This window comes from Mustela nigripes, chromosome 3 (assembly GCF_022355385.1).
Source record: "Mustela nigripes isolate SB6536 chromosome 3, MUSNIG.SB6536, whole genome shotgun sequence".
In the NCBI taxonomy this organism is placed as follows: Eukaryota; Metazoa; Chordata; class Mammalia; order Carnivora; family Mustelidae; genus Mustela; species Mustela nigripes.
In genome coordinates, this window is record NC_081559.1 from 46,156,395 (window position 1) to 46,182,869 (window position 26,475).

At 57.9% G+C, this 26,475-nt stretch overlaps 2 protein-coding genes across 5 annotated transcripts in view; one reads left to right on the top strand and one right to left on the bottom strand.

Moving 5' to 3' along the window:
* Nucleotides 1–2,592: 2,592 nt before the first annotated feature.
* ANO7 (anoctamin 7) lies at nt 2,593–25,905 on the top strand. The gene is made up of 23 exons (XM_059395485.1): nt 2,593–2,704; nt 3,676–3,733; nt 6,313–6,455; nt 8,083–8,190; nt 8,770–8,906; nt 9,738–9,795; nt 10,490–10,600; nt 11,357–11,522; nt 12,885–12,975; nt 13,455–13,551; nt 14,076–14,219; nt 14,288–14,425; nt 15,040–15,138; nt 15,224–15,326; nt 15,870–15,981; nt 16,226–16,280; nt 17,994–18,091; nt 19,088–19,233; nt 20,388–20,593; nt 20,674–20,816; nt 22,696–22,786; nt 23,218–23,337; nt 25,783–25,905. The coding sequence occupies exons 1-23, from the start codon at nt 2,600–2,602 to the stop codon at nt 25,903–25,905; spliced, it is 2,652 nt and encodes an 883-aa protein (XP_059251468.1). The 5' UTR covers nt 2,593–2,599.
* The window catches only part of HDLBP (high density lipoprotein binding protein), a 74,328-nt gene continuing 71,969 nt past the window's right edge, over nt 24,117–26,475 (bottom strand). For all 4 annotated transcript variants that reach the window (XM_059393921.1, XM_059393922.1, XM_059393920.1 and 1 more), the window contains one exon: nt 24,117–26,432. In XM_059393921.1, coding sequence (XP_059249904.1) covers nt 26,346–26,432 — 87 coding nt within the window. In that variant the 3' untranslated portion in view covers nt 24,117–26,345. The remainder of the gene's footprint in view (nt 26,433–26,475) is intronic.

Consider the following 26,475-nt stretch of genomic DNA (forward strand, 5'->3'; position numbering starts at 1 on the left):
TTTTTTTTTTTAAAAAAAGAAAAGGTTGGTGTAGCAGGTCCGGGGCCTGGGCTCTTCCCCAAACCTGGGACCCAACAGCACACCTGTGCCCATTGTCACTTGCTGGCTTTTTTTTTTTCCTTATTTTTAAAAACAGCAAGAGTAATGCAACTTGAAAAAAATGTCAAAACATGAAACATTATATAAAATAGGCATTTCAACACCACCCCGGGATGAGTGCTGTTTCCAGCGTCCTGCGTGCACCTGGCCCCCCACAGCTCCAGCTTTGGTGAGCGGTGACCCCCAGCGCCAACCTGCCGCTCTTCTCTGGCCGACGTCCCTGGGGCCACCACAAGCAGAGTGCTGGGAACCCCTGAAAGCTGACCTCTTCCCAGGCCCCTGGAAGTGTGGCCAGAGCAGAACGTCAAGTTGTCTTTGGCTAGAAAAACTCTGGGCCACACCTTCCGGTCCGGAGGCCCTGTGGGGCCAGGCTGAGGCCCCACAGTGGATACCCCTCCTCCCTCGCCTGCTTCACCCCAGTTCCCGGCTCTGGGGCATCCCCAGGGCAGCTGGTACACAGGAACCCAGCTCAGTGATCCCAGACAGAGAGCCCAGTGTGGATCCTCCAGCTCAGGGATACCCACTGTGGTTGGGCCGCAACCCAGGACCCATGGAGCAGGGTCTCCTGGGAGGGGGATGCGGGTCAGAGATGTAGCCTGGACGACGGTGGGACTCTGGGTTTTGCACAAGAGAGCCACAAGAGAGTGGGCTCCTGCACAAGAGAGCCCACGGAGTGGGCTCCTGAGAGACAGGCCTAGACCCAAGAAGGACCTGGTGGCTGGGACCCCTCCCTGCAGTGAGCTGGGCGGCACCCCCTTTCACATATGGACCCTGAGGTCACACCCAGGAAATGGCAGAACTGGCTGTGCAAGCCAGGCCCTCAGAGTCTCCGGACAGCGGCCCACCAGGTAGAGATGGCGGCCAACCCCTCCGTGGCCGCCCCAGCTGGACGCCACCACTCCCTGTCCCTCCACAGCAGCAGGACAGGGACATTCCTAAGTAAATCAGGGGAGAAAGATGAGCTGCGTCCTTTAGGGGAGGATGGTGGCATTTGCATGTGAGACAGGGAGAGGCTCTAGGAAAATGGGCTGCCTCTGTTTGCAGACCCATAGCCCCACACCCCCTTCTCAAACAAAGGCAGATCCTGTTCCAGGAGCTGGGAGACCTTGCCCCCTGCCAGGCAGCTATGCCAGGCCCCTCTCCTGCCCATTTGCTAGGCAAGGTAAGGACACCTGAGTGGACAGCCCCACCTGGGCAGGACCACAAGGACGAGGTCCCTCCTAGTTCTCTGTCTATGGGTCTGGCCCAGACTCCACTGCCCAGACCAGGCTGGTGCTGGAAGATTGTCCATGACCTCAGAGGCCTCTTCCAGAAGCTGCCGCGCCAGGTGGGAACCCATTCCATGATGCAAGGGCCACAGGGAGGGAGGTGGGGAGAGGGACTCCGGGGAGGCTGCATGAGCACCCCCAGCCATCAGGGTACTCAGTGCCCTGAAGCTCTATCTAAGGTTCACCCTGCTGTCAGAGGCCTGCCTGGCCCTGGGGGTGGATGAGAAAGGCCAGGCACTCAGTGGGGCTTTGGGCAGGGCACCTCCAATGCTAGGGAACTACAATTTTCCCACCTGCTCGGTGGGCCAACATGAAGCAGTTCATGTTGGCTGGGACCTCCTCTGTCCCCATCCTCTTTGCACGGACAACCCAGAAGGGACACATGGTGAGGGGTGGTCAGCAGCACCAAAGGCAGCTAGCTGACTTCAAATTCTCCAGACTTTCTCTGGGACTGCCCCATGACACACACTGGCCCCATACCAGGGACCGTGTCATAAGGCCAACCCCTGGCTCCAGGCTGTCTGGAACGTGGAAGACAGTCAGGAGCTGCAGGCTCACTTCTCTGCCTCTCCAGCCCTCAAAGAGCTGTCCCCTCCAACCTCCTGTAGCTCCAGCCTCACACCCTCCCAGCCTCTGTGGCTGGTGACAGCCCTCATCGCTTGTGCTGGGACAGATGGCCAGCCCCCACTCAACCCCCCCCCCCCTTCTGGGACACAGGGCTCCTCTCGCTCTTTGCCCCACTTTGCCAACCTGTCCACAGGAACAGTAGCATCTGACCTCCCCACAGGGGGACCCAGAGGTTGGGTCGGGGGGACACAGGGTCAGCGTGGCCAGGCCAGCCTCCCCGGTGGGTCCAGGAGGAGCCAAGGCCTTGTCTCAATGGAAGGTGTCCTCTGCTCCTCCTGCAGGGGAGCAGAAAGAAGAGGGGGTCTCTGAGCCCACCCCTCTGGGCTGGGCTGATAGGGAGGTAGGCACACACACTGGACAGGTGGACAGACACACAGATGCAGGGCCAAGCCTTCCAGACACTCTCCTTCTTCTTGGTCTGCTCCTAGACCTGGAAGCCCACATGGGGGACTGTCCTGTGCTTCCAGGTGGGACAGCTCAGCCTTGAACCTACCCCGGGCCACTGTTCTGGCGTGTGCCCTCCCCAATGACGTTCACGTGGGCTGCATGGTAGTCAGTGGACCATGTCTCACGGGCCCCCCTGGGGTTGTGGGTGCAGGATCGGAATGCCACGGAGGCTGGCCCGGGAGGAGGACAGCACCATCCTGATCGACATGGTCCCCATTGCCAAGAATGAGGATTCATACGGGAGCACAGCCAGCACCTCACAGGTAAAGCTCCGGAGGCAGCCTCTCTCCTCCCTTCCTGGAGACCCAGGCCCACAGTTCAGGAGGGTCTCTCTCTGCCTGGGCCTGAGCACTCACCTCTTATGAGACTCAGGGGCCTGGAAGACAATGACCCCATCTGGGATCCCAGCTGGTGGGCATGGACCCAGTGCCCATGGCCACTGTGTCTTCCCACAGCCCTCACCTGATGCCGGCCCTCTTGTGCCCGGGAGCTGCCCTGGTGACCGGAAGGGGGAGGCTCCCAGGTCATCACCCAGCTCCCCGGCTCTGAGGGACATGCAGACAACCTCAGGGACAGGCTAGGCAGGAGGCCAGGCACAGGCTGGGCCAGGCCAGGTCCCACCCATGGGACGGAAAGCTAGAGAGGGATACGTATCATATCCTGAAGCTTAAACACAGAACGTTCCTTGAGATGCCACATTCTGACGTGTGCAATGTGTGGAAGTGGCCCGGGAGGGGACAAACTCCCGACACCCCCTGCCCCAGAGGAGGGATGAGGACGTCAGTTATATCCACGGTGTTTGGTTACTTGCCTGGGGGTCATCTGGACCTTTTAGAAACACTCTGGGCGCCATGACCACCTTGGGCCTGGGCGCAGAGCCACCTGGCGGACTGCCTGGCTCTCCCGCAGCTGCTGGAGGCCTTCAGTCATGGGTACCTGGGTCTTGCCTGTCCTTCTACCTACAAGCCTGACCCTTGCGCACAGCCCAACCAGGTGCTTGGAGGCCCATGCGACCTTCAGGAGGCCAGAGGAGGCATGAGGCTGACCTCAGCCCTGGACATACCTGTGTCTGGGAGCCGCTCTGCCCACACCCGGTGGCTGTATTCTCTGCTCATGCCTCTGCCCCTGAGGGGAGGCAGGGGGCAGCACCCGTAGGGGAGCACCCGTGGGAGGGGAAGGAAGTGGAGGAGTCGTCAGGGTCAGAATGCCACCATGCCCCTTCCTTTACTTCCAGCTGAATGGACACCAGGAGGCCGCCGGCAGGGTGGGGAGCCCTTCCAAGCCCCGAGTAGGTGAGCCCCTCCCAGTGTCTGACAGCTGTGCCCATGTTAGTCCTGGGGGTGGAGACACAGATGGGACACCCACAGGTAGCAGCGGGTCACCATTCCTGGTATCCAGGCAGCCCCTCCCCCACCCAGCACTTTCTCCTGCACCCGCCCCCGTGTCAAGTGCTGTGCCCAGGGTGCCCAGGGGAGGGCTTGGGGGTGAGCAAAGCACGCCCAGGAGCTGGAACTGGCAGGCTGGGGGTCCCTCCTGAGGGACCGGGGCCGCCCCCCGAAGGCAAGCCCGCCCCTGTCCCCTGCCCGGGCTCCCCGCTGCCACCTGCTGCCATGCCCACAGCCCCAGAGAGCACACACCCTCACCTAATGGCCCGCAGGACAGCAACTATTACAAATAATAAAACAAAACAGAAACTAACAAGCATCAGCGAGGCTGTGAGGAAACTGGGATGGTCGGGTGTTGCTGGCGGGAAGGACCCTGTGTGGCCACTTCTGGGAGCAGGGCGGCCGATCCTGGAAATGAGGCCTAGAGAAACCTGGTGAGCTGGTGGCCCCATGTAGGTGTCTCCCCGAAAGATCTGGCCATGGATATCTTGGCGGCCCCCATTCGATGGATCGTGTGACTGACACAGCAGCAGGGGACATTCATGCCCCAGATTTCATGGGGCCCTTGTCTTGGAGGGGACTGTGGGACGGCAGAGCCATAGGGTAACTTCTGATCCCTCAGTCCCTCATGGATGATAACACCCGCATCCTTTCATGGGCTTATTGGCCACTTGTCTGTCTCTGTTGAAAAACGGCTATTCAAAATCTTTGCCCATGTTTAAATTGGGCTATTTTGTCTTTCTAGTGTTGAGTTGAAAAAATTTTTTATGTATATTGGATACAGGTTCCTTATTAGATATATGATTTGCTAATATTTTCTCCCATTCCATGGGTTACTTTTCACTTTCTTGGTGGTGTTTTTGAAGCACATCGCTTTTTAATTTTGCAGAAGTCCCTCAGTCTTCTCTCTTCTTGCTAATCTCTAGCTAACACACCCTCGCCTAAACCAGGTCATGAAGACATACAACTGTTTCCCCCCAAGAGCTTTAACATTTTGGTTCTTATACTTAGGTCTGTGGTCTTTATCTTGGGATCTTAACTCCACTTTGAGTTAATTTTTGTGTATGGTGTGAGGTAGGGGTTCAAATTCATTCTTTCCAATCTGGGTATTCACTTGTCCCCACACCATTTGCTGAAAATGCTATTTTTTTCCTATTGAATTGTAGTGCCCCCTTTTAAAAGAAAATGGATTAGCCATAAATATACAGGTTTATTTTCAGAACCTCAAATATATTTCATTGGTCTGTACGCCTGTCCTTCTACCAGTACCTCACTGTCTTGGTTATTCTAGCTTCATAGTAAGTTTTGAAGTCCAAAAGTGTGAGTCTTACAATTCTATTCTTTTTCAACATTGTTTTGTTCATTCTGGATCTCCTGTATCTCCAAATGAATTTTAGACTTGTCACTTTCTGAAAAACAAAACAAAAACAAGCAAACCCCCCCCCCCACACACACACACAAACAGCTGGGGTTTTGATGAGGATTCTGTTGAATCTGTAGATTAATTTCAGGAATGATGCTATCGTTATAATACTAATTTTCTGATTCATGCACATGGTGTGTCTTTGCATATATTTAGCTTCTCAATTTATTTTAACCATGTTTGGTGGTTTTTGAAGTATAAGTCTTACAAAGTTCTTGTTGAGTATATTTATAAATACTTTATTTGGGATGCTGTTACAAATGGAAGTGGTTTTCCTCCTTTCATTTTGAGCTTATTGCTAATGTACAGAAACCCAACTGATTTCCATATGTTGATCTTGTGTCCTGCAACTTTGCAAAATCTGCTATTAGTTGTAATAATTTCATAGTGAATTCCTTTAGATTTTTCTTTTTTTTTAAGATTTTATTTATTTATTTGATAGAAAGAGAGATCACAAGGAGGCAGAGAGGCAGGCAGAGAGAGAGAGGAAGGGAAGCAGGTTCCCTGCTGAGTAGAGAGCCTGATGCAGGAGTTGATCCCAGAACCCTGAGATCAGGACCTGAGCCAAAGGCAGAGGCTTAACCTACTGAACTACCCACGTGCCCCTGGGTTTTTCTATCTACAAGGTCTTGTTATCTGTAAATAGTAATAGTTTTTCTCTGATATTTACCTATTTATTTACCCCTTGTGCTGTGCTGACTCCTTCTTGCACATCTGCCAGAAAAGCAGGGGCTTCCCACATTTTTCCCGCCATTACAGTTCTCTATGGCAGGGAGGGAATTCTGAGGGTCACTCGCACTAAAAGTCCTTGAAGCCCCTGTGGGGTGTGGGGACTAACCCGTAGAGCCCAGAGTAGGCTCCAGCCCCTCGATGGCCCCTCCCATCAGCAAGTTCTGTCCTCGAGCCCTCCCAGCCCTGACCAGGACCAGAGCGAGAGCTGGGAAGGAGACATAGAACAGCAGGTCAAGGGTCCTCAAGCTTGGCTCCTTCTCCCCATGCCTCCCAGAAGCTGAGCATCCCAGCTGGGATGCCAGCCCTGATTTCTGTCCCTGCTGGTTCCTAGCAGACTTTGTCCTTGTTTGGGAGGAAGACCTGAAGCTGGGTGAGCAGCAGGACAGCACCATCAGGGACAAGACAGACACACACGCAGCCTGGAGGGAGACCTTTCTGGAGAACCTCCGTGCAGCTGGGCTGTGTGTGGACCAGGTACTGGGGTCAGTGGTGGGCTCTGCATCTGGTGGATGACCTATGACCATCCCAACAAGGCCCGAGGGCATGGGGTCCAGAGTCCCGGAACAAACCCCGCACCAAAGTCCTGCTGGGTGCCCCAATCTTGGCGAGCTCCCCGTGCCTGTGGACTACTGACCATAGGCCCTCGCACACCCAGTTTGTGCCTGGAGCCAGAGACTTTCAGACCCTCCTGAATACTTGGGAGCCGCCCTCCCCATTTTTCTGTGTAAGTGTGTCTAGGTGGAACCCTCGTGATGAGGACTAGCTGCGCTTACAGAATGCATCCGCTAAAGCAGCCCCTTGCCCCACTGTATCCTCTGTGACAGCGGCCCCGCTGAGCACATGTTCAGTGACAGAAGGCGTGCGGCTGCCTAGGGGGTCTGGGCCGGTAGAGTACACAGCCCTGAAGCCTCGCCAGACTTGCTGCCTGCCCCACACCCCTCACATCACCTGGTCCCTGAGGCCTCGCCCCTCGGGTCCTCCACCCACCCTTCCCACTGCCCTCCGCCCCGGGTCATCCCTCTGAGATGTGCCCCTGTACATGGTGCGGCCACTGTAGGGCCAGCGTCCTTGCTCAGAGAACTCCTGGGGGATGAACCCCTCTTGACGACGGCATCCTTGCGGGAATTGACATGTACTGTGCTCACCTCCCCCCCAACCCCCAACAACACCCCTCTACAGGGCCACAGCCACCAGTAGACATATAGCCAGGGGACTGGGGGTCAAGAGCTGACACCCCCTCCCCTTCAAGTTTGAATTACTTGACAGTCCTGTGGGTGGGGATGAAAAGATGCCCCCCTTGATCATGGAAAAAGCTTTTGGGACCTGTGGCTCCTCAGCATGGCCCCATGAGTTTGCAGAACCGTCACTGGGAAGGGCGGGCTTCCCTTTAGTGGGGGTTGCAGGAGAACAGACACAGGCAACAGCAGGGGGCAGTCTAGAGGGCAGGTGTCAGCACATGGCTCCTCCCGCTGGGGTTGCCCACCCTGCCCAGCATGTCTGCTCCAGGGGCCCTGGGCGGGGCCTGGGCATGTGCATTTAGGGAAGAGAGGGGTTTTGGAAACCAGCCTGTGTGGGGCAGAGGCGCCCCAAGTCCCGGTCTCATGACTCCAGGAGCACCTGCCACATGTCTGCACACACACTTGAAGAGTCACGCTCGCCCACTGACACACGTGTGCACACTGCTCCATGTCCATGCATAACACAGACACCCAGTGGCTTGTTGAAGGCCAAGCCCGTTATTCACTAACTGCAAACTGAACGCTGACTTGACGGCCCCCTTAGGTCAGGAGAGTGGCGGGGGGGGTCCTGAACAAATCACCTGTGGGGGCCCACTGGTCCCAGAGGCCATGGCTGGAGCAGGCCCCCACATCCGCTTCCCTGTCCCCCATGGCCGATGCACTGACTTCCCGACGGCCAGGCTCACGGCCAGCTAAGCATCTGGAGGTGCTCGCACAAGCAAGCTGCCCTTTATCCAACGGCTTTACGGCTGGGGCTGGGGAGCCGTTGCCACAGCTGCAGAGATCTCCGTCTTCGCCAGGAGTGTGAGTGGACACACACATGCGCACCCCCTCAGGCTCTCAGGGAACCCCTGTCCCCGCAGCGCACCATGCAGGACGGGCCAGGCACTGTGCATTACATCCTCCTCAGCGCCCCCTGGGCCGTGCTCTGCTACTACGCAGAAGACCTGCGCCTCAAGCTGCCCCTGCAGGTAGGTGGGGGGGGTCCCGCACAGTGCCAACAACCCCGCAGGCTCCCCACTCAGGGTCCTTGAGAGTCCCTTCCAGCCCCCATCCCTGCACCCCAAGAAGGCTTACTGGGCAGCCGGGTGGGCTCAGGGAGCTGGGGGCGTGTGCCTCCTCCAGACCCAGACACCCCTACCCCACCCCCACAGAGGGCCAGCCCCAGCCTAGGGGACACAGGGCAGAGGGGGGAGCACCTGCCAGGTGACCCGAGGATGACCTACCTGGGGGCCTCAGTGCTGCCCACCCTGCCAGCCCTCTCTGACCCTGGTGATACGGGCATTGACAGGCAGGGCTGCCCTCCTGTCTCTTCCCGCCCCAAGGGGCTCTGGGTCTCCAACAGCCCAGCAAGGCAGCCCTGGAGCCTGAGGCCTGGAGAGGGGCAGAAGCTTCCTGGTCTCTCCCCGCAGGGCCCACAGCACGGCAAGGGGATGGCGGGGGAGGGCAGATGGCACTCAGCATCCCCCTACACCCCTACTCCACGGCACAGTGCCGGTCTCCCCGTGGCGTCTGTTCGGGAGTGGGAGCCAAACACCCCTGCCTTCCAGGAGCTGCCCAACCAGGCCTCCAACTGGTCAGCGGGCCTGCTGGCGTGGCTGGGCATCCCCAACATCCTGCAGGAGGACGTGCCTGGTGTGCCCCCCGAGTACTACTCCTGCCAGTTCAAACTGAGCAAGCTGTCAAGGTGAGGCTGGGGCTTCTCCCGTGGCAAGACCCTGCTGCACGGCAAATGCAAGGCTGTGGGACTGAGCTCAGACAAGGTGCCCCCTCCACGGTCTCACTCCCTCCCTGGGGCTTCCAACTGGGGACATGCCTCTCAGCGGGAAAGCACCAACTACCTTGGTCAGGGCAGGACAGGACTACTGGGGGACAAACATCCCCCAGAGTTGGCCGGGCACACAGGTGTGTCTCCGCTCAGCTACAGGTCCGCGGTGGGGGGCAGGGTCTTCAGGCCCAGGCACCTCACTTCGGAGGCAAAAACTGAACGGGGCCTGTCCACGTGCACGGTACAGCCCCAGCTGCCCACACAGACACAGCCTGCCTGTGAACAAGGCCAGCATCAGGGGTGAGTGGGGACCCATGTCAGTGACCAGCTCTAAGGACTCCCAGGGAGTCTCACTGCCCAAGTTGAGAACACCTCCTTCCAGGCCTGGGGGAAACCAGCCTGCCTCCACCCATGGTACTTCCCAAGATCCTGGGGTCAATCGTCCGTCCACACAGGCCACCACCAGACACAACCCACGAGCCCGTTGGTCCCGCGCTCAGGGCCTCGGGGACACATGGAATCCTCCCCCACCGACTTGCCCGTTGTGTGTGGGGTTTCTATGCTGTCTGAAGAACCTTCTGTGACCTCTGCCTCTCGAAAAGGAAAGGGACCAATTGGAGTCAATGCTGCTGGCAGGACGGTGGCTGTTCTCCTGGGCATGGGATGAGGCCGTGCGTGTGCGCCCCCCGCATGCCCTCCCGGGTGTGTGCTGCTGCAGGGGCTGGACTTCTGTGCTTCCACACCCCACAGGTTCCTTGGGAGTGACAACCAGGACACCTTCTTCACCAGCACCAAGAGGCACCAAATTGTGAGTGGGCATCCCCGGTGTGGCCCTGAGCTGAGGACAGAGGCCTCTGTGGACACAGGAAAGCTCTTCTGTGATCACAGTGCCAAAGCCCTGGGCCAGGGGCCCCTCAGAGCTGAGTGCTGGAGGCTTCCGGGCTGCCCTCCAGCTCACTACACCCTGGGGGCCCTGCTCAGCACCCCTCCATGACCCCCAGGCCCCCAGGTGGGCATGGGTCCTGCTGGTTGGCGGGGAGGGGACCGAGGGCCAGAGTGGACAGCATCCCTGAGACCAGCCGCTCAGGGAGGACTGTTCCAGTGGCCTTGGAGGGGAAGACCAGGGATAGGCCTGCCCAGGAGAGCCCCCTGCTGACTGCTAAAGGACACAGGGCCTTGTGGGCTGCCCAGGTCAAGGGCAGTGCCCACCCCCGACACAGGAACCCCGATAGAAGCTGTCTTCTGCCCAGAGTACGGACTGGGAGCCAGCTGTGTGCAGCCAGGGCCTGGGTTCAGATCCGGACTGGACCCCTGTGAGTCCAGTGACTCTGGCCAGGGTCCCCCCATTTCTAACGTGGGACTGTGGTGTGTGTGGGTGGCTACGTGAGCAAGAACTGTGACCACACTGTATGGGCACCGTCAGCAGGGAGGCAAGCGGGCTGGGACAGTCTTGCCCTGCTTTCACACGACAGGTAACAGGTTCCATGTCCATCTCTCCCCAGCTGTTTGCCATCCTGGCTAAGACCCCATATGGCCACGAGAAGAAAGGCCTGTTTGGGATTGACCAGCTGCTGGCAGAGGGCGTCTTCACCGCGGCCTTCCCCCTGCATGATGTGAGAGCCGGGGCTTGGTTGTTGGGGCGGGGGGTTCTGGCCTGGGTGTGAGGCTGAGTTCCTGGCCGAGGAGGACCCCGGGGCCCTACCCCCCGTGCTAGACAGCCATGAGCAGATGGGTGGCTATGCCGGGGATTGACAACATGCTGGTGACATGATCCAGCCCCATAGTGGCCTGTCTGTAGGCATGGGGGCCAGAGGCCACCCCCTTGCCTTGTGGTAGCTTCCATCTTAGGGAAGACAGTGAGGTCTCCTGTGCCCCTCACAGAGCTGGGTAAACCAGGCCAGTGCTGGCGAAGGGCACCTGTCAGCCTGACCAGTGTCCTTGACACAACGTCTAGCGTGTGGGGCTGGGTCCTCATGCACAGGACCCACCATGAGTCCTCAGAGCTGCACAGAGGGGTGGTGGTCCCTGCGGGCTGGGCCAGGCCAGTACCCACCACTGTGTGACAGTGGGGACTTGGCTGGGAAGGCCTGGTGCCTCCCCCACCACTGACAGTCCCTTCCTTCCCTGGGAGGCACAGCTGGCCCCACCTCCCCATGTTCACCAGGGACCATACCACTCTGAGACTGTTTCTCCCTTCCCTGCCCTAGTTTTGAACCCCAGGAGCCTTGGCTGAGGGGCTCCATTCAGACTAGGCCTTCCTGGCTGCCTAGTCCCTCAGCATCATGCTCTTCTCCCTTGAGTAGCTCTCGGGCCCCCCACCTCGGGGAGGGCCATCTGGATCTCCCCACTGGACGGCTTCTTGTCCACAGGGCCCATTTAGGACCCCCCTGGAGGGCACACAGGCTTCAGGCCTCACCCAGAGGCAGATCCTGTTCCAGTACTGGGCTCGCTGGCACAAGTGGTACAAGTGCCAGCCTCTGGACCACGTGCGCAGCTACTTCGGGGAGAAGGTGGCCCTCTACTTCGCCTGGCTCGGTCAGTCCTGCCCCACTGCCCCACTGGACCTCCCGCACCCCCTAGCTCAGGCTTCAGGCTGCTGACCTTTGCCCCCTTGAGGGGAGCCACACTGACACCAGAGGAAAATGTTTCCCAATTCCCAGCCCTACGCCCACCCTGCCACTGCCAGCCCCCGCCATATACCTGTGGCTCCTCTGGGGGCCTCCTACTGCCCCAGTGAGGGATGGGCAGCCCCCTTCTGCAGGCGGGGCCCTCCCAATTCAGCCCCCAGTGTCCCCAGCCCACCACACGTGGCCTGTGAGGCCTGAAGCCACTGCAGGCCCTCCCAAATGGTGGTGGTCACCCCTGCCCAGGGCCCAGGGTCAGCCACCCTGTCCCTCGCTGTGGGCAAGTTGGATCCTGCAGAATGACCCTCTGCCCTGGGCAGCCCAGGACTTCCTACTCCCCTCACAGACTCAGCTCTATACCCACTCCCAGTGCAGCACCCTCACCTGCCCCATTCTGAAACTCCTTCTCATCCCCAAGCACAGCACATGTGCCCTCCAGCTGCGGATCAGGGCAGTCCTTCCTCCGGACTCACACGACCAGCAGTGCTAGGGTGCTGCGCCTTTGCAGGGACCCCGCCCGCATGTGACACAGCCACTGTGGACCCAGACAAGGCAGAGGCCACCCATGTGGGGAGGACCTTGGGGCTCCATCTCGGGGCCAGGAGAAGCAGGGGCCGTGGGAAGCAAAGCTAGGCTGCAAGGCAACACAGGGCAGAACAAGCTTTTCATTGGGCTTCTGGGCCAGGTGTCACTCTGGCTGCTGCAGGGTGGGACTGGAGGTGGGACACCAGACCAGGGGCTGGGCTAGACCCATGGGAGATTAGCAGGGTGTCCGCTGGAGGGATGGGGGCAACCGAGGAACCTGGCCATGTTAGAGGGGGCTGCGAGGGAAACATTCAAAATGGACCCTACCTGTCTCCCAGATCGGAATGCAGTGGGCTGTGTGCCTCTCACAGACGGGATGCCCATTCCGGGCATGGTGGTTGAAGCCAAATGGGTCTTAGGAAAGGGACGTGCAGGAGCCCTGATGCTGAAGTCAATGGTAGGGGGTCCAGAGGCCAGGACAGAGGACAGGAAGGAGGAGCTGGGCTCAGAGCAGCCAGGGGACATTCCTGAGCAGCATGCCTTGCTGGCTTCCTCCTAGAAGGTCCCAGAAGGTATCAGGTTCTGCTGGCTGGATGGGGGCGCCCCAGGGACAAGCGTGGCTGAGCAGACCCCCACCCAGTGCCTAACTCAGCACTGGCTACACCCAGGCCCTCCCAGGGCCCTGACAGCCAACTCCCAGGGTCCCTCATCCTGGTCCTGATGGCCAACCCCAGTGCTGTCCCTGCAGGGTTCTACACGGGCTGGCTCCTGCCAGCAGCAGCGGTGGGCACTCTGGTGTTCCTGGTGGGCTGCTTTATGGTGTTCTCAGATGTGCCCACGTAAGTGTTCTCTCCTCTCAGCTCCCAGCACTCGTCCCATGTTTCCTGAGGGGGTGGTGTTTGGGGGGCCCACAGGTGCCAGGCCCTTTGCAGAGCTGGGGATGAAGGTGAGCACTGAGCACATCCTTGCCCTCCTGTAGACCTGGCTGGAAGGCTGATGGATGGGCAGGTGGGCTCCCAGACTGACACAGGGGGACAGGCGGGCTCCTGGGCTAATTTTATTGGTATTCGTCCTTGCTTCTTATAATAGTATAAGCGTTTCTTATAAGTAATGACTTGGCTTGGTTTTACTTCATAATGGAGCTAAAACTTAAGAAAGTTAACTCAAAAATTATCTTGGCATGTATTCCAAAACTACTTTTTAAAGAAAGACTGAACCTGGCAAAGGCCATGGTGGGAAGGGAGAGGGTGAGGGGTGGGACTGACGGGGGCCTGTCGCCGCCCCCATGGCTCCTGCAACCTGCCCTTGTATCCCGAAGGCAGGAGCTGTGCAGTAGCGCGGATAATTTTGAGATGTGCCCGCTCTGCCTCGACTGCCCGTTCTGGCTGCTGTCCAGCTCCTGTAGCCTGGTCCAGGTACGGAGCCCCAACTTCCCTGGCTTTTCTCCATGCAGGCTCTGTCCCCCTGCTCACGCGAGGATCTGTCACTGGCCTTAGGGTTCCAAGCAGGGCGCTGTCATCTGGAAGGCCTTACCTTAACTCCGTATGCAAAGGCCTTCACTCCAAATCAGGCTACATTCTGAGTCCAGGTGGAGATCAGCTTTGAGGCCCATAGTTCAGGACACTACAAGCCACCCTCTGGCCCCTAGAATTTCATGTCCATCCTATGTGCCAAATACACTTGCTCCTAGGCAGTGTCCCCCAAAGTCTCAGCCCGTTACAGCATGACCTCTGCGTGTAAGTCTGTCCCCAGCTCTGACAGTCCCTCAGGCTGTAGGCTGCCCTGGGACAACGTTCCACCCCCATTGGGGGCCCTGGGCCCCAGGGAACCAGCCACCTACTTCTGAGTTGGCATGGCCCTTCCCAAAGGGAGAACTCCCTGGGAATGAAGGGGCCTCAGACCCTGGGCAAGCCAGATACCCTGCCCGTGCCCCCCGCAGGCCAGCCGGCTCTTCGACCACGGAGGCACCGTCTTCTTCAGCATGTTCATGGCGCTGTGGGCTGTGCTGCTCCTGGAGCACTGGAAACGCATGAGCGCTACGCTGGCCTACCGCTGGGGCTGCTCTGACTACGAAGACATCGAGGTGGGTGCCCCGGCAGCTGCCGCCCTCCCATGTATGCAGGCCGCTGCTGAACGTTGGCTCCCTTCCAGGAGACGCCTAGGCCCCAGTTTGCTGCCTCGGCTCCCATGACGGCCCTGAACCCCATCACTGGGGAGGACGAGCCCTACTTCCCGGAGAGGAGCCGCCTACGCCGAGTGCTGGCGGGATCTGTGGTGGTGGTGATGATGGTGAGTCTCCCCACACTGGCCTCCTTTCCCCGTCATCTCCCTCCTCCTGACCATGTGGGGCACCTTTGTCACCCCTTCTCCCCTGGATGCCAGGAGCCTACTGCCTCCCCACGACCCAGAAGACTCTCACAGCCCCCAGAAAGGGCCCTGGCTGCCTGGGCTCCAGAGAGGGGCCAAGCCTGGGGCCCAGCTGGGGGGCCAGGCTGCAAGAGGCAGGCACAGGCTCTGGGAAGACTCCCCCATGGACGCAGGTCCTGTGGCAGCCTTCAAGCCAGGGATGGGTGGTGGTGGGGCGTGATCCCGGCACAGGGCTCCAACACCCCCTCCTTGCCTTCTAGCTGATGGGCTTCCTGACAGGACCAGCCTCCCACCTCTTCCAAGACATTAGCAACCCCCACTGTTTGGTTGGTGAGGGGGAAGAGTGGGGGTAGGAGGGATGGGTCTCCAGTACCTAGGGCCAAGGATAATGCATAGTGGCCCCTTGACACCCAGATGAAGCCCGCCCTCTAGTCTGAAGGACCTTCCTCCCCGCCCTCCTCGACTCTGCCCTCCGACAGGAAGGGGCACAGAGCATGGGCTCCTGCTGGGGGCTCAGGCGTCTGGCTGCCCTACAGGTGGCTGTGGTCATCATGTGCCTCGTGTCCATCATCCTGTACCGGGCCATCATGGCCATCCTCATGTCCCGGTTGAACAACACCATCCTCGCAGCTTGGGTGAGTCTCCACCTGCCCAGCTGGTGGGTGGAAGGCTCTGGACCACCCCTTCCCCTCTCTGCTCTAACCCACCTACTCCCATCAGGCCTCACGCATTGCCAGCTTCACAGGGTCCGTGGTGAACCTGGTCTTCATCCTCATCCTCTCCAAGATCTACATGGCCCTGGCTCACATCCTGACGAGATGGGGTGAGTGGCCGAGGCCGCAGGGCACTGACCCAGGGACTCACCCAGCCCTGGCGGCAGAACACACCCCTCTCCCATGAGTAGAGTCCTTCCATCTAAGTGAGGCGGGGCGGGGGGGTGGGGGAGCGTCTCATGCCCTTTCTAGCAGCCTCCCCCACCCCCTGCCCCACATTTCCTGGGACAAATGTTAATAAACCATCTGTCCATTCCACAGACTCCTGTCTGCTTCCAGCCTGGTCTGGGACAGGGGCAGAAAGCTCAGGGCCCAAGTGGGAGGGAGGAAGAGTGCTACGGAGCAAGCAAGTGTGGGGTGGCCCTCCGGGGAGTGGGGACGGATGTCCCAGGCAGAGGCTCTGGGTGTGGGGACAGCAGTGGCAGGGCCCTGTGGGAGTGGCCCACGGTGTTCCTGTGCTGTCCCCTCCAACTCATCCTGTTTGCTCCACCCCTGGCTCCTCCACTGCCCCCCCCCAGCCTCCTATCAGTCCTGGGACCCAGGGTGAGGTGGCCTCACATGGGGAGACTAAGGCCCCTCCCCCTGTGCCCTAGAAATGCACCGCACCCAGACCAAGTTTGAGGATGCCTTCACCCTCAAGGTGTTCATCTTCCAGTTTGTCAACTTCTACTCCTCCCCCATCTACATCGCCTTCTTCAAGGGCAGGTCAGCGCCGCTCCCTCTGGCCACAGTTCCCCCCCTGGCCCCCCGTGTGGGCGCTGGGACACCGTCCAGACACCCAGGGAAGGCAGGAGGTTGGCACCAGAGCCCTGAGTGGGCTCACCCAGCAAACTGGGCTTCAGGGGCCACATTGTGCCTCCTCTGGTCAGGTGGGGGCCGTGGTACTCAGTAGGTCAAAGGGCAGCAGCCCCTCCTCACTCTTGGCCTCAGGACCTCAATTCTCCTCCAGGTTTGTGGGATACCCGGGCAACTATCACACCTTGTTTGGGGTCCGCAATGAGGAGGTGAGTATGTGGGGAGGCCAGCACCTGCCGGTGGGGGTGGGGACCCCGAGGCGTATGTCCTGAGCCACCAGAGACCCGAAGCACTCCCGTACCACTTCCACCCCCAGGCCCACATGTCCTATCCATGCCCCTATTTCCACATGCCCTGAAGCACACCTGAGCCCGGTTCCTGCCCCAGTGATGGACTCGAGCCCCTGTGAGGGGTTGGGGGTGCAGAGTCTGGTGACCCTCCTGGGCTGGGGGCTGGTGACTAGGACGGGCTTGGCTGCTCCCCATGGCTGGGCCCTGCCCCGTGAACACCAGCTGCTGTGAGAGCCTAGCAGGAACCCACTTTTTCACAAAGTGCAAGTTAAGCCAACTTGCAGGGTGCAGGACAGGCCTGCTGTCACATGGGTCCCCCAAGCAGACCCCAAGAGAAAGACTTGGTGCAAGTAATTGTTCTGGGTGTCATCCCAGGGAGCACGTGAGAGGCCAGGGGAGCAGGCAGAAGGGAGTACGCCTGTGAATACTTGAGTGAGGGGGTCACTGCCATGAGACCCCGGGCATGACTCTGCCCTGGACCCTCTGGGACATTGTAGAAAAACCTTCCAGATGGTCCTTGCGCACCTGGTTTCTCAGCAGTGGATGGCCAAGCATGCCTGAGCCAAGGGGCTGCATGAAGGTCCCCAAAGGCCGCTGTGCTGGGTCAGGGGACATGGGCGGGACGTTGACAGCCCCTGCTGGGATCATCACCTCTTCTCCTGTCTGAAAAGTTCTCCCTCCTCTCCACAGGTCTGGGCAGTGACCCACCCCAACTGTTGACTGCAAAGGGGCCATCTCAGTTTCACAGGGACAGGGTAGTGGGGACCCTAACTCAGGGGCATGACTGTGTGTGACATACTGTATCAGCTAGGCAACATTCAGTGACCAGTGAAAAAAGCTGCTAACTCAAACTGGCTTAAGCAAAAAAGGGAGTGTCACTGGCTTTGGTATTGAAAATATTCAAGGGGGCACCTGGGTGGCTCAGTGGGTTAAGCCGCTGCCTTCGGCTCGGGTCATGATCTCGGGGTCCTGGGATCGAGTCCCGCATCGGGCTCTCTGCTCAGCGGAGAGCCTGCTTCCCTCTCTCTCTCTCTGCCTGCCTCTCCATCTACATGTGATTTCTCTCTGTCAAATAAATAAATAAAATCTTTAAAAAAAAAAAAAAAAAGAAAATATTCAGGGCTCTGTGGGCTCAGGTATGGCTGGATCCAGGTGTTTAAATAACGTACTGCTCTCCCAGCTTGGGCTGTGTTCTCAGGGTTGCCTTACCTGGTGGGGAAGATGCCTGCAGCTGGCCCAGAACTCCCAGCTCAGTACCCCTGTGCAAGGCATGCTGTCTCAGGAGCTCCCTTAAAAGCCCCAGTCCAATTATCACTTAATTTGCGTCACCGGTTAGTGGGGCCTAGCCACAGGCTAGGATCAGCCCCACATAACCCTGTGAGGGTCCCCAATGGAAATCTGGGGCTATATGTCAGCACCCCATCACCCCTCTGCACAATCAGGGGGAGTCTGTGGGGAGCTTGGGTGAGCCCAGGGAAAGGGAGGGAGAGTCTTTGAAGTCTTCAGTGTGCCATGGCATGTCTGAAAGGGAAGTGACAGCATGGCAGGGGGCTACCTTTGAGGCGTAAAGAAGGATGGGCGAGTAGGAGGACAGTCCTTCCCCCGAGCTAACCTGAAACCCTGCTTCTGTAGTGTGCGGCAGGAGGCTGCCTCATCGAGCTGGCACAGGAGCTTCTGGTTATCATGGTGGGAAAGCAAATCATCAACAACGTGCAGGAGATCCTTGTCCCGTGAGTCAATCCCAGCCTCAAGGGCAGCACCAGGGAGGAGCAAGGGAGGGCCCAGGCTTCAGGTTCCTCCATCTCCCCAGTGCCACCGCCATGGCCCCACTGGGGCCCACCTTAAAGAAACTGGGCCCCCTTACCGGGCTGGAGCCAACCTGGACACCCTCCCATCCCCCCTGCATACCTGGTCTTCCCCCACTAGCAGCTCCCAGCTTGGCTTTTCTGGGGCACCATGAAGATGTAGCTATGAGGGCGCCTGGGTGGCTCAGTGGGTTAAGCCGCTGCCTTCGGCTCAGGTCATGATCTCAGGGTGCTGGGATCGAGTCCCGAATCGGGCTCTCTGCTCAGCAGGGAACCTGCTTCCCTCTCTCTCTCTCTGCCTGCCTCTCCAACTACTTGTGATTTCTCTCTGTCAAATAAATAAATAAAATCTTTAAAAAAAAAAAAAAAGATGTAGCTATGGGACCTTGACCAATCCAACCCTTGACCAACACCAACCCCCAAACCCCTGCCTCGGTGCAGTCTTGCTTCTCTGTGAGGTTGGAGCAGTGAAGCAGAACTCGGGATTATAAGGGCAGGGCATAGCTTGGTGCCTGGAGGGGACAGGGCCTGGACAAGTGACAGTGTGGCAAAGCAACAGGCACACATGACCCCCCCCCCCCAGCATATGGCAGAGCGACATATATGCCCCCCACAATCCCGGCACAGAAACTGCCCTCATTTACCCCCTCCAAACCTTCACATAGCTCTTGGCCCCTTCTCTGCAGTTCCCGAGGGGAACTCATTCCCCCCAAAAGCTATCAGGAGCAGTGTTGATTTTACGGAGGACACTGCAGGGGTGCGGGGGAGGGGATGCCCCCCACCCCTGAGATGTAGATGCTCTCTTCACCCCTGCCCTCCCTATGGCTCAGACCCTCTCCTGATGCTGCCTTTGAATTGTGGAGCATGCAGGGCTTACCCTGGAAGAAAAAGACCCATTTCCCTGGGTGTTTCCACCTCCAGGAAGCTACAGAGTTGGTGGCAGAAGTTCCATCTGCGTTCCAAGAAGAGGAAGGCCAGGCCTCGGGAGGCAGCTGGCCAGGAACCCTGGGAGGCTGATTACGAGCTTCTGCCCTGTGAAGGCCTATTTCAAGAGTACCTGGAAATGGGTAGGATCCACGTTAGTGACCATGGCCTTGGCCTTGGGCATCTGTGTACATCTACCTGTGGGGACAGAGGGTCCCCCATGGAGCCAGGCCCCCAAAGGCTCTGGAAAGGAGATTGTGGGGGTTGGAGGGAAGAGGGCCTGAGAGAAGATGGCCAAGAATGGGACGGGACAGCGTTGAGGGCACAGGCGTCCAGAAAAGGGCCTGGGGGCCTTGGATGGGGCACTGGCAAGCATGTGCCAGAGCCACATGGCGGGAGTGAGAAGAGAAGCAGAATGCTGCGGAGACAGGCCCTGGGGGTGAGGACAAAGGCCGGCTCCAGATGTGGGGACACCTAGGAGGTGATTTTCCCCAGAGATCTTGATGCCCACACTCTGCTAGACTCCAATGCATCCTTGTCAGCTGGTACCCATGCGTGCAGCTCACTCCCCATGCAGGGTGAAGCCCTTTTGAAGGGCAGGCGTGTGTCCACTATAGGCACTGGTCCCTGTAAGTGCAGGGTCCTCCTCAGAGACAACAGAGGGGAATCGATCTCCCACACTCCTAACCTAAAGTGGCTATCTGGACCACATACTGGTCTGAGTGCTCCGCTAGCCAAAGCGGAAGGGGTGGTAGAGTGTTACCCACCAATCTATGGACAAAAGGGAGTTGCATGGTTCTTGAGGGAGAGACATGTGTTTCCATGATGACATGGAGTGGGGTTGACCTCCCATGTCCCTACTCCACCAGACAAGAAATGGGACCCCATGCTCCCCTTCATAATTTCACATAAGACTCAGAAATCCCTTTCAAGAAGCCATTCCCGGGGCGCCTGGCTGGCTCAGTCAGTGAAGCACACAAGTTTTGATCTCAGGGTTGTGAGTTCGAGCCCCACACTGGGTGTAGAGAATACTTAAAAAAAAAAGAAGAAGCTAATCCCTAAAAATCCCCTGAAGGCGTGAATGGAGAAGCCAGCCCTAAAATCAGAAGCAGGTTCCATGGCTGCATGAGGCAAACAGGGTTTCTGAGCACTGGGGAGGAGAGTTCCAGAGTCTTCTGGGGGGAGGGGTCTCTGGAGGTGTGGCTGTGGAAGGCTTCTGAGGGCAGACGGGGTCACACTGTGTGGGCCCCGGGGGTGTGTGTGAGGGGGCGGCGGTGACCGCTGGTGTTGTTTGCAGTGCTGCAGTTCGGCTTCGTCACTATCTTCGTGGCCGCGTGCCCGCTCGCGCCCCTTTTCGCGCTGCTCAACAACTGGGTGGAGATCCGCCTGGACGCGCGCAAATTCGTCTGCCAGCACCGGCGCCCGGTGGCCGAGCGCGCGCAGGACATCGGCATCTGGTCCCACATCCTGGCGGGCATCGCGCACCTGGCAGTGGTCAGCAACGTGAGCGCCCGGGCTGGGCTGGGGCGGGGCTGGGCGGGGCCGCGCAGACCGACTCCCGCTGACCGGCCGGCCCCGCCCAGGCCTTTCTGCTGGCCTTCACGTCAGACTTCTTGCCACGTGCCTACTACCGGGGAACCCGCGCCGGCGACCTCCATGGCTTCGTCAACTTCACGCTGGCGAGCGCCCCGCCCGCCTTCGCGGCTGCGCACAACCGCACGTGCAGGTGGGAACGGGGAGGGGGTGGAGGGTGCTGGGGACCGGGTGCCGGGGTGGGGTGCAGTCGGGCTGGTGGCTCCTGGACCCCGGTCCTGGAGCTCCGGCCTCTTGCTTATTTGGAACTGATGGTGTCCATTTGTATTATTTTAGAAGTCACCCTTGCATTTTTAGCATTCTGATTAACTATGTAAGTGTTCCTGACCAAGAATGTAGGGACTCACTCGTCTCCTTTCCCATGTGTGACAAGGGTCTTCACACACTTTACAGCCGACTGAACCCCCACCACTGCACTGTTATTGTTACACAGTTTTAGTTTTACTATTAAAAAAAACCATTTTGGGGGCACCTGGGTGGCTCAGTGTGTTAAGCCTCTGCCTTCAGCTCAGGTCGTGATACCAGGGTCCTGGGATAGACCCCCACATCCGGCTCTCTGCTCCATGGTGAGCCTGCTTCCTCCTCTCTCTCTGCTTGCCTTTGCCTACTTGTGATCTCCATCAAATAAATAAATAAAAAATTTTTAAAAAAGCATTTTTAGTAATTTGTTAATCACATCTGTTTGGTATATTTTAGTACCTTCTGTGACTACTGTTTATTCAGCGTTGCCTTCCCTCTGAGTTCATTTTTATTCTTGCTGTGGTAGATCCTGGAATAGCCCTTTCAGGAATGGTGTGTGTGGTTGGCATACATAAGTTGGTTTTAATGCTGGGAATTCTTTGTCTTTCAAATAGCAGGCATACAATTAAAAAAAAATATTTATTTATTTGACACACAGAGAGAGAAATCACAAGTAGGCAGAGAAGCAGGCAGAGAGGGGGAAGTAGGCTCCCTGCTGAGCAGAGAGCCCAATTTGGGGCTCAATCCCAGGACCCTGAGATCATGACCTGAGCCGAAGGCAGAGGCTTAACCCACTGAGCCACCCAGGTGACCCCAGGCATACAATTCTAGGTTGACTTATTTTCCCTCAGCTCTTTGGGACTATTACTCTCTTGTAACCTGGTTTTCTTGTAGGAAGCACTGGTAGAGTCTCCTTAAAAAGTTTCTCACTGAAACTCAGTACATGCTTTTGATCTAAAAGGTGGTCTTTCCTTAGTTCTGGAAACCTCTCCCTTTCATTGTTTCAAACAGAGCTTCTCTAGTCTGCATTCTTAGCTTCTGGAACTCCTGCCACGTTGGAGTACCTCTGTCTTCCCTTCATGTCTCTCAAAGGCATGGTGAATATCTTTGACATCTTCTGGCTCTCTGTAGAGCACTCAGGGTGATTACAAAGAATTGTCTGCATTCCCAGTCTCTATTGTGTCGTATCTAGTTTAGCCACTGAAAGTTTATGACATTCATTGACGGTTTCCCCCTCAATTACTGTTTAATATTCGAGATTTCCCCCCCTATAACATTGGTGCTGGTAGTGCTTTTTCCATCGAGTGCATCATGTAAGTTTATGTCACAAAGCAGAATGTCACATCTTGTCGGAAGTACAAGAAGCAGTCCAAGGATGGCAAGATGACAAACCAGAAGTAACGAGCCTGTTCAGTCAGGAGAGCTATGCTGGGTGGGCAAGTGTGAGTAGAGTTTGCTGCTGGTCTCATGGAATGGCACATTTTCTCGGTGTTAAGTAGGGTGACACTACCCACAGCAGCACAGATTTACTGTATTAGCACATCCGCTGGACAACAGGACATTTGCCACCATGGGACCCAGTTTAGGCTTCAGGGGAGTGGGATAATCCAGCCCGTCTATCCTTCCCTTTGGGACCCCAACACTGAAAGCTAAGGTCCTGTCAGAGTACTTGCTCCTCTAGGTGTCCTCAGGTAAGCTGGGTCCAGAATCAGGGTCAGGGAAGGAAAAGACAGAGCCCCAGCTGCCCACACTGACTTCCTGATCTCTTGCAGGTACCAGGCTTTCAGGGAAGATGATGGGCAGTATTCTCCGACCTACTGGAATCTTCTGGCTATCCGCCTGGCCTTCGTTATCGTGTTTGAGGTGAGCCAGGCTCCCAGTTCCCCAGCTGGCTTCTCCCACTGCCCCCCGCCCCCAGGATGCCTGATCCACCATGTGGCGTGCAGGTATGGGGTGCACATGCACCGCCACCTGGTCCCATCACAGCTCTCCTGCACACTGTCTTCTCCCCATCTTGGAACCAGTCAGTCCCTGCCTGGCCTCTGTCTCTGGGTGCTGCAAGTGTGCCAGGAGGCTCTACAGGGCCTCGGAACCTGGGACTGTGTCTGGGACAGGTGTCTGTAGCTGTGGCTCCTGCCGCCTCTGGGGGTTTCTCTGCTACACTGCTCTTCTGCAGCTCAGCCCACACCTGGGGAGCAGATGGCCACACCTGGCCCTGTTCAGGCGAGTAGAGGCATCTGTTCTACTAAGGGTGGGCACCCTCTCCCACTGCTTATACCATGTCCTGCTCCCAGCACGTGGTGTTCTCCATTAGCCGGGTCCTTGACCTCCTGATACCCGACATTCCCGAGTCTGTGGAGGTCAAGGTGAAGCGGGAGTACTACCTGGCCAAGCAGGCACTGGCTGAGAATGAGGTGAGCGAGCCCCTCCCCAAACCCTAGTCCTCCCGCGTCACCTTCCCCCATCTGCCAGTGGCATGGCACCTGGCCTAGCACTCTGCCGTAGCCCGTGACAGACCATGCTCAGTCTAGTCACTCCTTCTTGCACCCTTTCCTGGAGACAGGCTCTCTCTGGTACAAATGGAGCAAAGGACACCAGATTCCTGGGCTTGGAGAAGAGTCTGGGCTCACAGCTTACAACGCCAGGAGTCGGCCAGGCCTCACCAGTCCCTTCTGAGGTCACGGGAGTCACCTCAAGTCGGTAGCCACAGCTGGAGGGCAGGGACTCCCGAGGCCCCAGAGCTATTACAGGCTCGATGCCCTCAGAAGCCACAGCTCACCTCCTGCCCCTTCTTGGCCCCAAGTGCTGTGACCTCAGTGACCCTGGGTCTCTGCTCAGGCACCTTACCTCCCGGGTGCTGGCTGGGGGCCCCCAAGGCCAGCTGACTGTAGCAATAGCTGGAGCTGCTCCCTGGCCTCTCCCTCCCGGCCCCAGGGCAGGTAGCTCCACTGGTGTGGACCAGCTGTGCTGGCCTGCCTCACCCCTGCTCAGGGGCCAATGCTTGCTTCCTTCCCAGCACTTTGCCTCTCTGCTCTCAGGGCACTGCTGACCCATCTCCCACATGCCAGCTGGGAGAAACACACCAGACACTAGAACTATCTGTGCATCTCCAGTTACCACTTAAGAGCATGCTGAAGACATCCCTGGTTTCACAGGACATGCTGCATGACAAAATGAGTTGTAGCACACTCTATCTGGTTTCATGTTTTATTTTAGAATTTATAAAATTCCAGTGTCATCCATATTCATAAGCCTTTACACATGTTTGCATATAATCTCCAGGTTCCAAAATTAAGGCCAAGGGATGGATCATAGCTATGGAAACACATGATATGGAAGACATTCAACAAAGGAAATGGACACGCACACCCCACCCTGCCCAGGGCTGTCCCAGCTGCAGGAGACCAGGCCTGGGCGGGGTCACCAAGCAATCTTTAGTAACAACCACCAAAAACAGAGCACACAAGATCCCAAATACAGTTTTGGGGGAGAGAGAGGGTTTGCGTCTACAACATTTAGCAATAAATGCAGATGTGCAAAAAACCTGTTGTGAAAATTTAAAATTTACCTCTAGGGAAGGGCAGGGTGGGCACTGTGGAAGGATGCTATAGAAAAGATGGAGGGAAGAGGGGTTTGGGTAGATGCTGTGAGGGTCGGAGGGGCCAGTGGAGGGAAACAAGATGACCAGCAGGAAAGGCCCCAAACCTCACGCAGCTGGAGAAAAGGTGCCCTTTCCCAACCAGGCCCCCCAAGAGATGGAGGGGGTACTCCTGGAAAGGTAGGGTAGCACCTCCCCATCTCCCTCCCTGTCCACTGGACCTACTCTGGGTCCCCCAGCCTGTCCGCTCAAGTGCGTGTTCTCTCCAACCCGAGGCCATCGCTCCTGGAGGTGGGCACACCTCAGGCTACCACATGGACGGGAGCTTGCAAAGGCGGCTCAAGGTGCACTTGTCAAGTGATACTCCATCTACTCAGAATTGTAGAGTCAGCAGGTCACCGAGCTTCTATTAATGGAGCTCGAGAGAGAAGGGTGAGGGTGTGGGGGCGGCACAGACTGTGTGTGTGTAGGACACATGTCCAGCCCTTAGGAACACCAGTATCTCAGGGTGGGACGAGACAAGGCAGAGGCAGGGATGGGGAGGGCCCTTCCTCGGTCCCACAGGACACGGCACACAGGCGCCTCCGCGCTGCCTGGGGTCCCCTTCCTCTCCGAGCAGACCCTCAACAGGCAGCTGCAGAGCCAGGCGCCCCCCTGCTTGCCAAGGCCCGTGGTTCAACAGTCACATTTACCCACTGCATGCCTGAGACAGAGGAGAGCCTCCCTTGTTGGTCCTCACCTCTCTGTACCCCGGGACCACAAAGCCGGCCTCTCCAGACCAACCCCTGGGAAGCCCACACCCAGCGCCTGGGCTTGTGTCAGAGGACAACCTAGGGGAGACCTGGTGCTGCAGCCAACATGCCGCCACTAGAAACCTCTAAAACAAGAGGCCGAGCGCCACAGCTGGCTCTCTCCTAAGCGTGGGACCATGCCACGCTGGCTCTGAGGTAGAAAGGAGGCGACTTCATACCTGGCGCCTGGGGGGGTGGGCGGGCACGAGGGAGGAGTGGACAGTCTCCATCACTGCTCCACAGGCCTCCCTTCTCCCCGTGCCCACGTTTCTCAGGCCACACCAGGCCACCGTGCCAGCCACGGTAGACCTATATGGAGACGTGCGGCCTTGCCTTCAGGCTTTGCTCACCAGACTTGGGGTCTCCAGTGCCACGTGGTGGAGACACTCGGTGCTTTCAGACCCCAGCGTGTGCAAAGCCAAGACTGCCTGAGAACCCAGGTCACCCTTTTGCCTCTCTGGTCCCCTCAGGCTCCACCGCAGCTCTCCTTTGGGTCCGGGCGCTCCCAGTATGCAAACTGGGTCTTCTTCCCCACCCTGTGGTCTGGGCTAAGTGGACTTTTCGGCAGCTGGAAGAAGGTGGACTGCATTTGACAAGGAGGGACTGAACGGCAGGCAGAGGGAGGAAAGGAGGTGGGAAAGGAAGAGGGCAAACATTTTGGCTTTTATAAAGTCAAGGAAATTTATTTCCTGAGGTCATGACACAGGAAGTAGACTCAGCCACAGCTGTGGAGCTCTCAGAGTGGAGGCCAGAGCCTTACTGACATGCTGGATGAGCCAGGAGGCTTGTAGGGAAATGTCCAATTACCTCTGTTAGTGTGCACAACAGCGGAACGCCGTCCCAGAGCAAAAGGTGTCAGGAAGCAGATCCTGAGCGCACACAGGGGGCTGGCGCGCCCAGCTTCACTGCGAGACCTCGGGGAGGGGGAAGCGTCAACAATTTATGGAGGGTCCAGCTGCTGAGTCAGATTGAAACAAACCATGTGTGGTGGGGTTTGGGTCAGCAGGCTGGAGAGGTTTCTGCTTTCTGATCATTATCGTTTGGGGCCCCATGGGAGGGTCTTGGGGGCCACCTGAGCCCCAAAGCTGGGAAACTCTTCGGAGCTGCTCATGTCAGGGGCCTGTAGGGGAAAGAGTGCACAGCTTCAGTAAGGGGATCCCGCC